The following is a 15,729-nucleotide window of genomic DNA, read 5'->3' on the forward strand; positions in this document are numbered from 1 at the left end:
CACGAGGAAAGGAAGCATACATGTTGAATTCTTTTTATTTATGAATTGGCAGAAAAATGAGATGTGCCCTAAAGACCACCAATGTTGACATGAGTCTTTGGGGTATTTTTTTTGTTTTGTTTTGTTCATTTGCTTTTCTGAGTACCATTATGAGCTCACAGATTTTTATAAATTTGTTATGATTCAATTTGTTGTAGTATTTTATTTGTTAATTTGATGCTTAAATAGGTTCATCTTTGGCCAATAGGAGCCTCATCTTAATTAGCCCCTGAGTCCTTTCAACAGGACCTTGGTGTCTTTGGTGGCTTCTTTGCTTTCTAGCTTGACAAGGTGGCACCCCATACGTGCTTATGAGTTAACTGAGTCAGAGGAAATGTCGTTCTTGCAGACCAAGCTCATCTGGAGTGAGAACCAGGAGGCTGTTGGCCTTTGGACAGTGGGCAGTGGCACTGACAGGCCCTGTGCTCCAGAAGGACATGTGACAGTGAACAGTGACCCACTCCCTCATTCCCTCTCACTGGTCCCACTCTGCCCCACTTCATCCATACTCTTGGGCCATGCCAACTCATGGAAATGGGAACTTCTCAGGACTCTCTTTGCAGATGTATGTGCTAGCGGGATTTGAGGGTGGGCTGGAGACCCAGGCCCTGCTCTTTTCTGTGTTTCTGACCCTATATATGGCGACCGTACTGGGAAACCTCACGATGATTGTGGTCATTACAGTGGACACCCGCCTCCACTCCCCCATGTACTTCTTCCTCAAGAACCTCTCCTTCCTGGACCTCTGCTACTCCTCTGTCATCACCCCCAAGTCCCTTGCGAACTTCTTCTCTCAAACCAAGGCCATCACCTTCACTGGCTGTGCCACCCAGTTCTTCTTCTTCTCCCTGCTAGCTACCACTGAGACTTTCCTCCTGGCCACCATGGCCTATGACCGCTTCATGGCCATCTGTAGTCCACTGCATTACCCAGTCATCGTGTGTCCTTCAGTCTGCTCCCGCCTGGTTCTGGGCGCCTACTGCGGAGGCTGCCTCAACTCCATTCTACAGACCAGCCTTACCTTCCGCCTCCCATTCTGCAGCTCCAACCGCATCGACCACTTTTTCTGTGATGTGCCACCCCTGCTCCAGATTGCCTGCACAAACACGGCCATCAACCAGCTGGTCATGTTCAGCATCTGCGGGCTAATCATTGTGGGCACCACCCTTTTTGTCCTCATCTCCTATGGCTACATCACAGTGACCATCCTGAGGATGCACTCAGGAGCTGGGAGACACAAGGTCTTTTCCACCTGTGGCTCTCACATGATTGCTGTGTCCCTATTCTATGGGACCGTCTTTGTGATGTATGCCCAGCCAGGAGCTGTGGAGTCCATGCAGCAGGGAAAAGTGGTCTCTATCTTCTACACCTTGGTCATCCCTATGCTCAACCCTCTCATCTACAGTCTACGGAACAACGATGTGAAGAAGGCCCTGAAGAGGCTGGGCTGGAAACTTGTAGCCACGTGAAGGACAACGGTAATGGGTGGGCATCTTTTAAATACTGTCAAGCAATTTTCAAAGAGGGTTTATAGCAATTATTATGTGCACCAAAAGAGTGTGAGAGTTCCATTCAGTTCACGTTGTTGTGAAATTAATACTGTCATTTCTTCTTTATTATTTTATCCATTTAGTGGGTATCTTATTATGCTTCACTTGCATTTTCTACTGGTGAATGAGGTTGGGCTTCTTTTCACGTGTTTAGTGGTCGTTTGGATATTCTACTAGGGATGATATCCATGTTTGCACTTCTTTTTTTTTCAGTCTTTTTCTTATTGACTTGTAGGAGCTCCTTATATATCCAGGATACGAGTTCTTCGCTGATGATGCGATGTGCAGATATCTTCTTCCATTTCGTGGCTTTCATATTCCCTCTGTAATGGTGTTTTTGATCAACAGAATTTCTTACATTTAATGTAGAAAGTTTAGAAAGTTTATGCATCTTTTATTCTGTGTCATATCACAAAAAAACTGCCTACTCTAGATCACAGAGATAGTCATCCAGGTTATGTTCTGGAAGTTTAATTGGCCAGTCTTCGTGTTAAGATCAACAACAAATATGCAGTTGATTTTTGTGGTTGCTTTGAGGTAGGGATAAGTTTTATTATCTTGTTATATGGCTATCTATTGACCATTTATTGAAAACCAGCCCTTTTCCAACTGTGATACAATGCCACCTTTGTCATAAATTAAGTGGTCAGGTATATGTGAGTCTAAAACATGTTCGGGGTGGGCAATAAAATAAAAGCTTTAATTATTCAACTTAACCTATAAAGTCAGTGTTACTCCTGTCTTGACAGGATTTTTATAGAATTGAACAAACTGATTCTACAATAGAGTGCATCATGTCAAAGAAGAGCCAAAGAATGTATGAAAAATGAGAATAAGGAAGAGGAACTTGTCTGTCCTGCAAAATCAAGACTCCTTTTAGAAAGTTAGCAATCCAAAGGGTAATATTGTCAAATATCTATTAGGAAAATAGATAATGAAAATCAAATGACTGAAAATGTTTTGACAAGGTACTGGAATTCATTAGAAGGTAGAAAATAAATGGCGTATACCTAACACACCCATCAAAACAACAAAGGATGGAGAAAATAGAACTCATACACTGCTGGTTGTGATTAATCAATACAACCATTTGAAGAGAAATCTGGCCATTTAAGTGGATAAAAAAGGAAAAATTTAATATGATGCACTTGTTCACCAGAGACAGTCAAAAGCAAGATAGATAGAACAGTTCACCCCCATGTTCTCACAGAAGTTACAAATATGGACAGACCAGCTGCACAGACACTTGGTAAAGAACCTAGAACAGAACTGACAAGGTTTGGCATCAATAACCTCTCTCCCCACAATGTGCCATCTCTCTGTTTACTCAAACAGATCATGGACTGTGTCCTCTCCCAAGTAACCAAGGTGTCACCCCAGGGAAGGCTTTCGCCCTTGGGGCTCAGTGGTGTAATTGAATGGCAAAAATGCAGAAAGATACGCTGGAGCCCTCCAGATAGTAGATTAACATGAATATTAAAGAGGTTGAGGAAAAATGTGTATTTTCCTGCTCAAGAATTCCCTGCTAGATATTTATCTCAGAGGGAAAGAAGGTTGATCTTTGCTGAATTATTCATCAATAATAAAAAAAGAATAAAAGAGGCTAAATACCCTCCAACAGAAGATTGTGCAAATAAGTTGAGGCATATTCATATGATGTTTAAAATATTTGCAATAATTACATAGTAAAAGGAAGGATCTTAGGAATACAACGTGAAGTGGAAAAATGTAAGCTGCATATATATAATACAGTGGTTAATGTTAAATGTAAAATAAAAACACAAAATTAAACATATTTATCTATGTCTATAGATATATGCAGTAAAAATATCCCGAGAAAAGTCATAATAGTATGTGTCTCTTTGGAGAGAGGGAAGCGGATAACAATATGGAGTGACGGAAGCAAAGGGACTTCAACAGTCCGCAATGTTCAGTGTTTAAAATCATTACTGGAAACATCAAGCCCCATGTTTCTTCCACCCCCATTGAGGGAAAGAGCATGAGGTCAAGGCTGATGATGAGCCCAACTGGGAAGAAGATTGCCTGACAACCCCTTACATTGTCCTGAGCAGTGACCCCTCTCAAATTCTGACCCCAGCTATACACACACTTTCCTTATCTCCACATTGGGACTGACTTCACTCAGATCAGAATGTTTCCCCAGCCTAGTCAGAACCTAGCACAGCATCACCTAAAAGCATAATTTATGAGACCTTAATCTTTCAAGAAACTCCCTGCAAAAATGGGTATCCAAATAAGTAGGCACACTGCCTCTCTATCCTGTGGATTTGCAATGATTGCCAACATATTAGAGACTCTGAGAAGAAAGGTACTGGCCTACCCCAGCATTTTCCAAGCTTCTTTAGTTGCAGAAATCTTTTTTACAATAAAGAAAAAAACAACGGTTCACATCACTCAGAACTGATGTTCAGAGGCACACTCTTCGGCATACAAAGATGTGGTCCCTGCTGCCCCATCACCTTCAGCTCCTCTTCAGCCTTGCTCTTCTGAGCGAGTCTTCCTGTAGGCACAGTTCAGAGCTAGGGTGCTGGCAATTCAATTCCTCCTTCAATGCAGAAAAATTATCTTTTATAATGTCTTCAAAAACATCTTCTCTTCCATTGTTGGTTTTTTCCATTTTCATAGTTACATAAGCTACTTCCATACTTTTTATAAAGCTCAAACTCACCTCGGTGGGATCTCTACTGGTGCAGTGCTTAAGCACTTGGCTGCTAACTGAAAGGCTGACAGTTTCAACACACTAGCCACTCCACAGGAGAAAGATATGGCATTTTACTCCTGTAAAGCTTTACAGCCTTGAATCTCTGTGGGGCAGTTCTACTCTGTCCTATAGGGTGGCTATGAGCTGGAATTGACTCAGTGGCAGTAGGTTGCTTTTTTTTGTTTTGTTTTGTTTTGTTTTTTTAACTCACCTTCGGAAGATGATTTAGGAGTTCTTACAGGGTCACTATGAGTCAGAATCAACGAGACGGCAACAGGTTTTCAGAAAAGGCTATAGAGGGAGTATGGTGAGGATGATAACAAGAATAGCAATATCATTAATAATAACAATAAAATGTAATACTAAAATGAGTCAAAGGGGATGTGTAACTCACATAAGATCACACAGAAACTTTGGGTCTTGAATTTGAACCCCAACATTTTGGGTTGTAATGAGGTTCCTAGCTTTGGTTCTTTTGATTTTTCCTCTTGTTAATTTATTATTTGATGATTTAAATGTTAATTAATGTTATCTGGATGATGATATGATAAGGCTGTAAATATTTTGTCATAATCTTTTTATTAAAACTTAAAATTGAAAATAAAATAAAAGAACCATGGAAAGGTTGAGAATATTCAAAAGTGGGTGATTGATTTTCTGCTTGGAAAAACACAAAGTTAGACTCCTGTTCACTCCATAAACAAATACAAATTTTAGGTACATTAATTTGCTAATTGTTGAAAAATAGATAAGTATACAATTACACATATGTTTTTGGTTTGGTTTGGTTTTGCTTTAGTGGGTTTTTGCTGTTTCATTTTTTAAGTGTGCATGTAAAGGCAGTTACAAGGCTGACAGAAAATGCAGAGGTCACTAAGGAAAGATGACAGGTAGGCCTCTACAAAGTTAAAGCACAGACAGTAGGCTGGAAAATAAGCTTTCCACATGCCTAAGCCATCAAGGTTTTGTAATATATGAAAAGATAATAAAAATCAATACAAAAGCAGCAACAGCCCTAAAGAAAAATGGACGAGATCGTCTGTAGAAGAAAAGAGAAGGATTAAGAGTTCAGATGTTGATTTTTGCAGGGGAGACTTCCATCCTGCCTGGTGTCTGGGCTCCCAGGCTGCCCTGACCAGAGCTACAGCAATGAGTTCCATGTTGCTTTTTAAATTATGGCAATCAACATATGAATGGGGAAGAGCTGCCTCCTCAAAGTAGAGTAGACCTTAATGTCATGGATGGAGGCAAGCTTTCAAGACCTCCATTTCCTGATGTGGCACAACTCAAAACGAGAACAGCTGCAAACATCCATTAATAACTGGAGCATGGAATGTATGAAGTATGAAAGTATTAAGTAGTCATCAAAAATGAAACAAAAAGCATAAACATTGATATCCTAGGCATTAGTGAGCTGGAATGGACTAGTAACAGCCATTTTGAATTGGACAATCATATGATCTACTATGCCAGGAATGACGAATTAGAGAGGAACGGTGTTGTGTTCATCATCAAAAAGAACATTTCAAGATCTACCCTGAAGGACAATACTGTCAGCGATAGGATAATATCCACACATTTACAAGGAAGCCCAGTTAATATGACTATTATTCAAATTTATGCACCAACCACTAATGCCAAAGATGAAGAAATTGAAGATTTTTACCACCTTCTGCACTCTGAAATTGATTGAACATGCAATCCTGATGCATTGGTAATCACTGGTGATTGGAATGAAAAAGTTGGAAACAAAGAAGAGGACTGGTAGGTGGAAGATATTGCCTCGGTGATAGAAATGAGACCAGAGATCATATGATAGAATTTTGCAAGACCAATGAATTGCCTATTGCAAATACCTTTTTTCAACATCATAAATGGTGACTATACACATGGACCTTGCCACCTGGAATACACAGGAATCAAATTAACACAGGATCCACATCTGTGGAAAGAGACTTAGGAAAAACTCAATATCATCAGTCAGAACAAGGCCAGGGGTTGACTATGGAACAGACCATCAATTGCTTATATGTAAGTTCAAGTTGAAACTGAAGAAAATTAAAACTTGTACACAGAGCCAAAAAAAGATTCTTGAGTATATCCTACCTGAATTTGGAGACCATCTCAAGAATACATTGGACACATTGAACACTAATGACCAAAGACTAGATGAGTTGTAGAAAGACATCAAGAACATCATACATGAAGAAAGCAAAAAGTCATTAAAAAGGCAGGAAAAAAAGAAAAGATCAAAATGTGTGTCAGAAGAGACTCTGAAACTTGCCCTTGAACTTACAGCAGCTAAAGCGAATGGAAGAAATGATGAAGTGAAAGAGCTGGCCATAAGATTTAAAAGGGCAGATCGAGAAAACAAAGTAAAATATTATAATGAAAACACAAAGGCCTTGAGTTACAAAACCAAAAGGGAAGAACACATTCAGCATTTCTCAAGCCGAAAGAAATTAATAAAAGATTCAAGCCTTGAGTTGAAATTTTGAAGGATTCTATTGGGAAAATATTGAATGACGCAGGAAGGCATCAAAAGCAGATGGAAGGAATGCTCGAAATCACTGTACCAGAAAGGGTTGGTCAACTTTCAACCATTTCAGGAAGTAGTATATGATCAAGAATCAATGGTACTGAAGGAAGAGGTCCTAGCTGCACTGAAGACTTTGGCAAAAGACAAGGCTCCAGAAATTGACAGAATACCAACTGAGATGTTTCAACAAACGGATGCAGCACTGGAGTTGCTCACTTGTCTATGCCAAGAAATTTGGAAGACAGCTACCTGGCCAATTGACTGGAAAAGATACATATTTGTGCCCATTCCAAAGAAAATGATCCAACAGAATGCAGAAATTATTAAACAATATCATTAATATCACACACAAATAAAATTTTGCTGAAGATCATTCAAAAGGGGTTGCAGCAGTATATCAACAGGGAGCTGCCAGAAATTCAAGCCAGATTCAGAAGAGGATGTAGAGTGAGAGGTATCATTGCCGAAGTCACATGGATCTTGCCTGAAAGCAGAGACTACCAGAAAGATGTTTATCTGTGTTTATTGACTGTGCAAAGACATTAGGCTGTGTGAATCATAACAAATTATGGATAAAATTTTGAAGAATAGGAATTCCAGAACACTTAATTGTGCTCATGTCAAACCTGTATATATATCAAGATGCAGTTGTTGAAACAGAATAAGGCGATACTGCATGGTTTTAAGTCAGGAAAGGTGTGCATCAGGGTTGTATCTTTTCACCATACTTATTTAATCTGTATGCTGAGCAAATAATCCGAGTAGCTGGACTATATGAGGAAGAACATCAATCAGGATTAGTGGAAGACTCATTAACAACCTGCATTATGCAGATCACACAACCTTGTTTGCTGAAAACGAAGAGGACTTCAAGAACTTACTGATGAAGATCAAGGACTACAGACTTCAGTATGGATTACACCTCAACATAAAGAAAACAAAAATCTTCACAATTGGACTGATAAACAACATCATGATAAATGGAGGGAAGATTGAAGTCGTCAAGGATTTCATTTTACTTGGTTCCACAATCAACACCCGTGGAAATAGAAGTCACGAAATCAAACGAAGCATTGCATTGGGCAAATCTGCTGCAAAAGACCTCTTTAAAGTGTTGAAAAGCAAAGATGTTACCTTGAAGACTACGGTGTGCCTGACCCAAGCCATGATATTTTCAGTCACTTCATATGCATGCAAGACCTGGACAATGAATAAGTTAGACTGAAGAAGGATTGATGCCTCTAAATTATGGTGTTGGAGAAGAATATTGAATATACCACAGGCTGCCAGAAGAACAAACAAATCTGTCCTAGAAAAAGTTCAGCCAGGGTGCTTCTTGGAAGTGATGATGGCTAGACTTGTCTCATGGACTTTGGACATGTTATCAGGAAGGACCTGTCCCTTGAGAAGGACATCATGCTTGGTAAGGTAGAGGGTCAGTGGAAAAGAGGAAGACCCTTGACAAGATGGACTGACACAGTGGCTGCAACAATGGGCTCGAGTGTAACAATGATTGTGAGGATGGTGCAGGATGGGGCAGTGTTTCGTTCTGTTGTATATAAGGTTGCTATGGGTCAGAACTAATTTGACGGCACCTAACGACAACTAACAACTACTTTAATTTAACTAAAAATTATGTTTCAGGGTGAAATCCGCATTTTCCAAGAGTTCACTATTCACATGCGGCTGGTGGCTGCCATATTGGGCAGGGCAGAGAGATACCATGTCCACCGTCCTAAAAGTTCTGTGGACAGTGCCACCTAGGCGACTAGGTTGAGATTTTTCTTTAAACCAAAAATAGGGAGATGTCTCTGTCTCACACTGGCAAACAAAGCTGTGAATTTGCCGACTAGCCACCTCTCATCAAGCCTTGGGGCACATGGCCTGGGATGGGAGCACCCACTAGGTGGGCTCAGCTGCCTGGACTGCCTGGCCAAGGTGTCTCTTTGAGAATCAGGCTGCCCAGGTCAGGTAGGAACATTCTCAGCTGACTGGGGGCCAGGATACAAGACGTCATTTGAAAGAGAAGGAGCACAGAAGTAGGGCTGCAAATGGGCAATGAATATAGGAAGAGGTCTCTTTAGGAAGGAGAGACATGAACCTAAAATTAGACAATTTGCCCATTAGATGAGCAAATATGAAGAAGACTGGTAACATGAAGCACTCGTGAGAGGAAGGGACACATACTTTGTCATGTGCCAGGGGAGAAACGAAAATGTATATTTTTGCAGAGAAAAAAGCAGTGTTTACAAAATAAACTGTCCACTGATAGCCCATGATGCTATCTGTGGAAACTCAGCCTGCGGGAATGTGCACAGGGGCTCATGAGGACATTCAGTGCATCCTTGTCCATGAAGAGAAAGAATGTGGGCGGAGTGTGTGTCCTAGGAAGAAGCCTAAGGAGGTGTACTGTGCCCCAGCAAAGGGCCACTGAGGGGACACCTGAAACCACTCACTAACTTAGAGAGATGCCCACGTATTGTCATGTGAACTGACGGATGTTGGGGTGTGGTTCAAACAAAAATCCACCAGCATGCAGACACACTTCTGGAAAAAATACACATTTAGATGAGCAGCGTGTGGGGGAGTTGACGGCAGGGCTGTGGGATAGCTGTCCCCCTGCGCCCAGAAGGGAGCGAGATCCCAACAAAGACCTCCAGCTTCCTCCCAGTTGTTTGAGCTTGTCTCCTGTTGACCCTCCAGGGGCTGCTGAGGGACTTCAGGCTGCCTCCACCCCCATCTTAAGGCAAGGTGATCAGACACAGATGGGTGACAAGGCTATAGCCTCCTGAGACCCAGGGGGCCAGGAGTCCCAGGGCAGCAGGCCAGGCTCTCCCCTAATTGGCCATATGATGCCCAAGTCCAACCCTTGCCAGGCACAGAGAAAAGTCCCTGCAGTGATCCCACGATGAGAAATCCCCAACATTGTGCCACCCAGCAACAGGAACCAGGCGTGGAGAAGCAGAGCTGAGTCTCCCCTGTCTCCATTGAGTACCCGGCAGCACCCTGCACCAGAACCTGGAGCGCCCGCACCCATCTGGGACTCAGGTACCCCATCTAACAGTTTCTCTCCCTCTTTTCACTGCCGAGGGTCCATCTCTAGATGGGTGGGACAGGGATCTTCAGTGCCGGGTCATCACCATCAGTACAGATCAGAGTCAGGAGCCTGGGAGACCCCAGAGCACACCTTCTTGGGTGGTTTGGGGCTTTCATCTGGAAAAGGTTGGGTAAGATACCCCCAGGAGGGCTGCCCATAGGTAAAAGATAATACGTGAATGAGGTGGCCAAGGGCATGTGTACACAGGAAGCACTCAAGGGCTGCTCTTGGCAGGTGACAAACTGACCACCCTCCTGCACTTGCTGAGCTCTGGCCTCAGCTTCAAGGACATTAGGGGCAGAGCCTCCCAAAGCCACACTGAAAGCAAGACCTCCCTAGACTCATTTCAACTCAGTTTCTGTCTCAGCAGGTCAAGTCAAGTTTCTGCATTTCTAAGAAGCTCCAGATGATGGCGGGACTACTGGTCCAGGGACCACTCTCAGTGACTATGAATAGGGCAGAAAGGACAGATTATGTGTTCATTACAGACACAGGGTCACAGAGCACTTGGGCTCTCCTTCATCACATGACTGCATTTCCTGGGCGGTAGTGAAGGCTAGTGAAGGCTGGTTGACAAGCTGATGTCCAAAGATGCCATCAGGTCCTCTAGGAGCGGCAGGGTTTGCCTTGTTTAGAAACAGAGCTGGGCTTTGGGGAGGAAATGCTGGTGGCCCTGCCATATCTTACCCCACGGCCTCAATGGCTACTCTGCTGGATTTATTCCATTTTTTGAAGACATGGGGGCTGACAGTGGCAAAATATACTAGTAAGAAGATGGTGAGGGAGAGATGAGCCACCTCAGCTCTGGTGTCCCTATCATGAACGAGTGACAGTGGGTGAGCATGGAGCGTCCATCAGAACCAAGAGTATCACCAGGGCTGCTGACACGGCAGTGTCCCTCCTCATCCCCCACTTCTCCCAGCTCAGCAGCCCAATAGGCAGGTCCAGAGCCCAGGGTGTTTTGACTGGACACCCTTGTCCTGTCATAGTCGGTAGGAATAGATGTCTCCCCAGGAGAGGAAAATAGGATGACCCATGCTTTCATCTGTACCCCTTCTGTTGAAATAGTAGGTTCTCACTGACCAGCCCAGGAATAGCATTTTGGAGAGCAAGTAGGGTCAGGAGGGACTCTGGATGGGCTTCCACACATACCTTTGTCTTCCATGACTTCGCCTTGGGGAGCTCATTCCTCCAAAGGCCACTCTTTCAGCCCAGGGCCTGGACTCTGGGGTCCATGAGACCTGCCTGCAATGTCACCCTGACTGTCCCTCCTGGAGCTCACACCTGCCTTCCTTCTTCTCTCTCTCACCCAGTCTCCCCCAGTAGGGCTCTCTCTGGCCAGCCTTTGTGGCACTGCTGGGGGCTAGCATTTCTGCAGAGCCCACCATGCTCAGGGCCATCCTGCATGTTCTGTGCTGTGATGAAGGCAGGACCAGGCAGGGTCCAACTCTGCCTGGCATCACATAGGAGAGTGACCACCCTGCCTAAAGCATTCTGGCCCTGAAGAAATGCTGACGGCCATGCGAGTGGGCCTGAGTGAGGACAATGGAGAGAGTACGCCATCTCTGCATGTGTCCTTGCCTGTCTCTGCTAGCTCTCAGACCCTGGGACTGGGCTGTCCCTGCCCATGATCTGTCTGACAGCTGGACATTGATGGAAACCCCTGAGGTCCTCAAGGACACAGAGACCCTGGCTGATAGAGGGCCACTGCAACCAGGTACAGGGTCAGGGTACCAAGACCTCCAGGGGAGACAGATAGCACTCTCTATAACCTGGGGAGAGCTGGTCGCTATTTAGCCTTCATCCGGGAGCTGGAGATATAATCTACCAGGCACAGAACTGGGGCTCTAGGTGTGTTCAGTAAACACAACTGAGTGAGTGGATAAGTGAATAAGGCAGAAAGAGCAGGGTGGGATATGTGGGCAGGGAGGGAAAAGCACCAAGGAGGGTGCAGGCCCACAGGGGGCACAGCACTGACTCTTGGTAGGGGAGGGGCTGACCTTCTGTCCCACACAGGGGCTACTAACTCAGCTCCATCAGCTCTGTCAGGCTTCTCTGCACACGCTCAGTAGCATCTCAGACTCTTATAGGGCGTAAGTACTCAATACATTTTTTTTTAACTTTTTATTAGGGAAAATTTCACACACCTGTAAATACAAAATTATCTTTGCTCTGCTGTCCTTTCACCGATCCTCCCACGTTTCATTGTTATCATAGTCGCTGAGAGAATCTTAAAGCAAATTCAGGACTACATGTTTCCTCCAACACTGCAGTTTGTATCTCTGACAAATACAGAGCTTTTGAAAACATCCCTGAAATACCAGCATCACACTCCACAAAATTAGCAACTGTCCCTAAATGTCATCCACCACCCCGTGTATGTTCCCAATTGTCTGAGATAATTTTCATACATGGCTGATTGGATTCGGAGCTCGTGTGTGGCATTTGTTTGCTTTGTCTCTGAAGTCCTGTCTCACACATGACAAAACTACCTCTCCCACCCGCCCGCCTCATTTCTCCTGCCATTTATTTGTTGAAAACACCAAGTCATTTGTCCAGTAGAGTCTCACAGATGCTGATTTTGTTCAGTTGTAGCCCTATGGTCATTTTACACATAATGCCCATAATGCCCTGTTTAATACCATTTCCAGTCTATGGGTAGTTAGGTGGAGAGTTTGATCAGATTCAAGTTCATTTGTTTCTTTCCTCCTCATCATGGTGGGAATACTTCACAGGAGGGCTGTGAACTTCCTAGCACGTCCCAGTAGGAAGCCCTTAACCTCCTATTTCCCCACTTGAGTTCTGTAAGATGGATCAATGAGGCCTGGTGCTGCCAGTTGACCATCCAGTGTGGAGGTCCCTGTCACCCTCAACCTACTGGTGTTAGCGGCCATTGGTGGCTAATGCCCAGGACTGTATCTTCATTCAGAGGACAAAGCAGTGACCTTGTAGGTCTATTGTTCCTTCTGCATTGATAGCAATGAAAAAGAACTTCACCTACTCAACTCGTTGGTTGCTCTGAAATAATAACCCCAAGAGGAAAGGAACCATAAGTGTTTAATTTTTTTACTTATAAATTGGCAGAATAATGAGATGGTGCCATAACAACCCCCAAAGTGGACTAATGAGTTTTTGGGGGTTTTTTTGGTTCATGTTTTTATTATTTACTTTTTGGAGTGTCATTATGAGCTCACAGATTTTTATACATTTGTTATGCTTCAATTTGTTTAGTTTATTTAGTTAGTTAGTGTTTGTTTATTTATTTATGTTTGATGCTGAAATTATTTCATCTTTGGCTAATAGGAGCACTTTTTAATTGGCCCCTGGATCCTTTCAACAGGACCTGGGAGTCTTTGGTGGCTTCCTTGCTTCCTGGGTTGACATGGTGGGAGCTCCATACCTGTTTGTGAATTAACTGTCAGAGGAAAAGTCGTCCTTACAGGCCAAGCTCATCTGGAGTGAGAACCAGGCAGCTGTCATCCCCTGGGCAGCGGCCAGTGACACTGACAGGCCCTGTGCTCCAGGAGGACATGTGACAGTGAACAGTGACCCACTTCCTCTCACTGACCCCTCTCTGCCCCACCTCGTCCATAATCTGGGGCCATGCCAACACGCAGAGATAGGAATCTCTCGGGACTCTCTTTGCAGGAGTTTGTGCTAGTGGGGTTTGAGGGTGAGCTGGAGACACGGGCCCTGCTCTTTGCTGTGTTCCTGGCCCTGTATGTGGTGACTATGCTGGGAAACCTCACAATGATCATGGTCATTACAGTGGACACCCGCCTCCACTCCCCCATGTACTTCTTCCTCAAGAACCTCTCCTTCCTAGACCTCTGCTACTCCTCTGTCATCGCCCCAAAGGCCCTGGCCAACTTATTCTCCCCAACCAAGGTCATCACTTTCACTGGCTGTGCCACCCAGTTCTTCTTCTTCTGCCTGCTGGGTACCACCGAGACTTTCCTCCTGGCCACCATGGCCTATGACCGCTTCATGGCTATCTGTAGCCCCCTGCGGTACCCGGTCACCATGTGCCCCTCAGCCTGCACCCACCTGGTGCTGGGCACCTACTGTGGAGGCTGTCTCAACTCCATTGTGCAGACCAGCCTCACATTCCGCCTCTCGTTCTGTAGCTCCCATCTCATCAACCACTTCTTCTGCGATGTGCCACCCCTGCTCCAGATTGCCTGCACCAACACGGCCTTCAATGAGCTGGTCATGTTCAGCATCTGTGGGCTGATCATTGTGAGCACCACGCTCGTTGTCCTCATCTCCTATGGCTACATCACAGTGACCATCCTGAGGATGCACTCAGGAACTGGGAGACACAAGGTCTTCTCCACCTGTGGCTCCCACATGATTGCAGTGTCCCTATTTTATGGGACCATCTTTGTCATGTACACCCAGCCAGAGGCTGTGGAGTCCATGGAACAGGGCAAGGTGGTCTCCATCTTCTACACCCTGGTCATTCCCATGCTCAACCCCCTCATCTACAGTCTACGGAACAAGGATGTTAAGGAGGCCCTGTGGAGGCTGGGCCGAAAACACGCAACCACATAAAGGAGGGCAGTAACGGGTAAGCAGAAGTTCGTTTCTTAAATATTGCCAAAAAGTTTTCAAAGCATGTTTATAGCAATTTATATGCACCCTAAAAGTATATGAGAGTTGCATTTGCTTCACATTGTTGTAAAATTAATATTGTCTTTTTTTTTTTCCTTAGCCATTTAATGTGTATCTTATGCTTCACTTGCACTTTCTTACTGGTGAATGAAGTTGGACATCTTTTCATACATCTAGTGGTCATTTGGATATTCTGTTAGGAATAGTACCTGTGGTCTGCACTTTTTTTTATTGATTTTTAGGAGCTCCTTATACATTCTGGATGTGGGCCTTTGCTGATCATATGATGTGCAAATATCTTCTTCCACTTTGTCGCTTTTATATTCACTCTCTAATGGTGTTTTTGTTCAACAGAATTTCTTACATTTAATGTAGTACACTTATCCATCTATTATGCCTTGTCATATGACAAAAAAAAAAAATCTGCTTATTCAGATCACAGAAAGTCCTCCAGGTTATGTTTTAGAAGTTTAATTGACCTGTCTTTTATATGAAGATAGACAAATCAAATGCAATTGATTTTGCGGTTGTATCAAAGAACATCCCAAGAATGTATGAAAAATAAGAACAAGGAGGAGGAACTTGTCCTTCAAAAATCAATACTCCTTTTAAAATTCTAGCAATCCAAAGTTTAGTATTGCCAAATATCTAGTAGAAAAATAGAAAATGAAAATAAAATGGCTGAAAATGTTTTGAAAAGATACTGGAAGTCATTAGAAAGAAGGAAATGCAAACTTTTTTAATGATATATACTTAACACACTCATCAAAACAAAGAAAGATAAAGAAAATGGGAGCTCACACCCTGCTAGTTGTGTTTAATCAGTACAACCATTTGAAGAGAAATTTAACCATTTAAGAGGATAAAGAAGGAAACATTTAATATGATGCACTTATTCACTAGAGACAGTTGAAAGCCAAGATAATTTATAGATAGAACAGTTTTCCCTCATGTTCTCATGGAAGTTATAAATACAAACAGACCAGACTCACAGAGACTTGGTAAAGACCCCAGAACTGGAGTACAAGGATTGGCATCAATAACCGTCAATCCCCACAGTGTGCCATCCCCCTAGTTACTCAAGCAGATCCTCTCCAGTGTAACCAGGGTGTCACCTCTGGGGCTGAATAGTATAAATAAATGGCAAAAAAAGAAATATGTAATGGAG

The 15,729-nt window shown here is 43.6% G+C and overlaps 2 protein-coding genes across 2 annotated transcripts; both read left to right on the forward strand.

Moving 5' to 3' along the window:
• The first annotated feature begins 557 nt into the window (after nt 1-557).
• On the forward strand, nt 558-1,508 carry LOC126078388 (olfactory receptor 12-like). Its single transcript, XM_049888870.1, has one exon. It carries the CDS (start codon nt 558-560, stop codon nt 1,506-1,508), a length of 951 nt encoding a protein of 316 aa, XP_049744827.1.
• Nucleotides 1,509-13,550: 12,042 nt separating this feature from the next.
• LOC126078492 (olfactory receptor 12-like) lies at nt 13,551-14,501 on the forward strand. The gene has a single exon (XM_049889039.1). It carries the CDS (start codon nt 13,551-13,553, stop codon nt 14,499-14,501), a length of 951 nt encoding a protein of 316 aa, XP_049744996.1.
• The last annotated feature ends 1,228 nt before the right edge of the window (nt 14,502-15,729 follow it).

Source organism: Elephas maximus, chromosome 6 (assembly GCF_024166365.1).
Source record: "Elephas maximus indicus isolate mEleMax1 chromosome 6, mEleMax1 primary haplotype, whole genome shotgun sequence".
Taxonomy (NCBI): Eukaryota; Metazoa; Chordata; class Mammalia; order Proboscidea; family Elephantidae; genus Elephas; species Elephas maximus.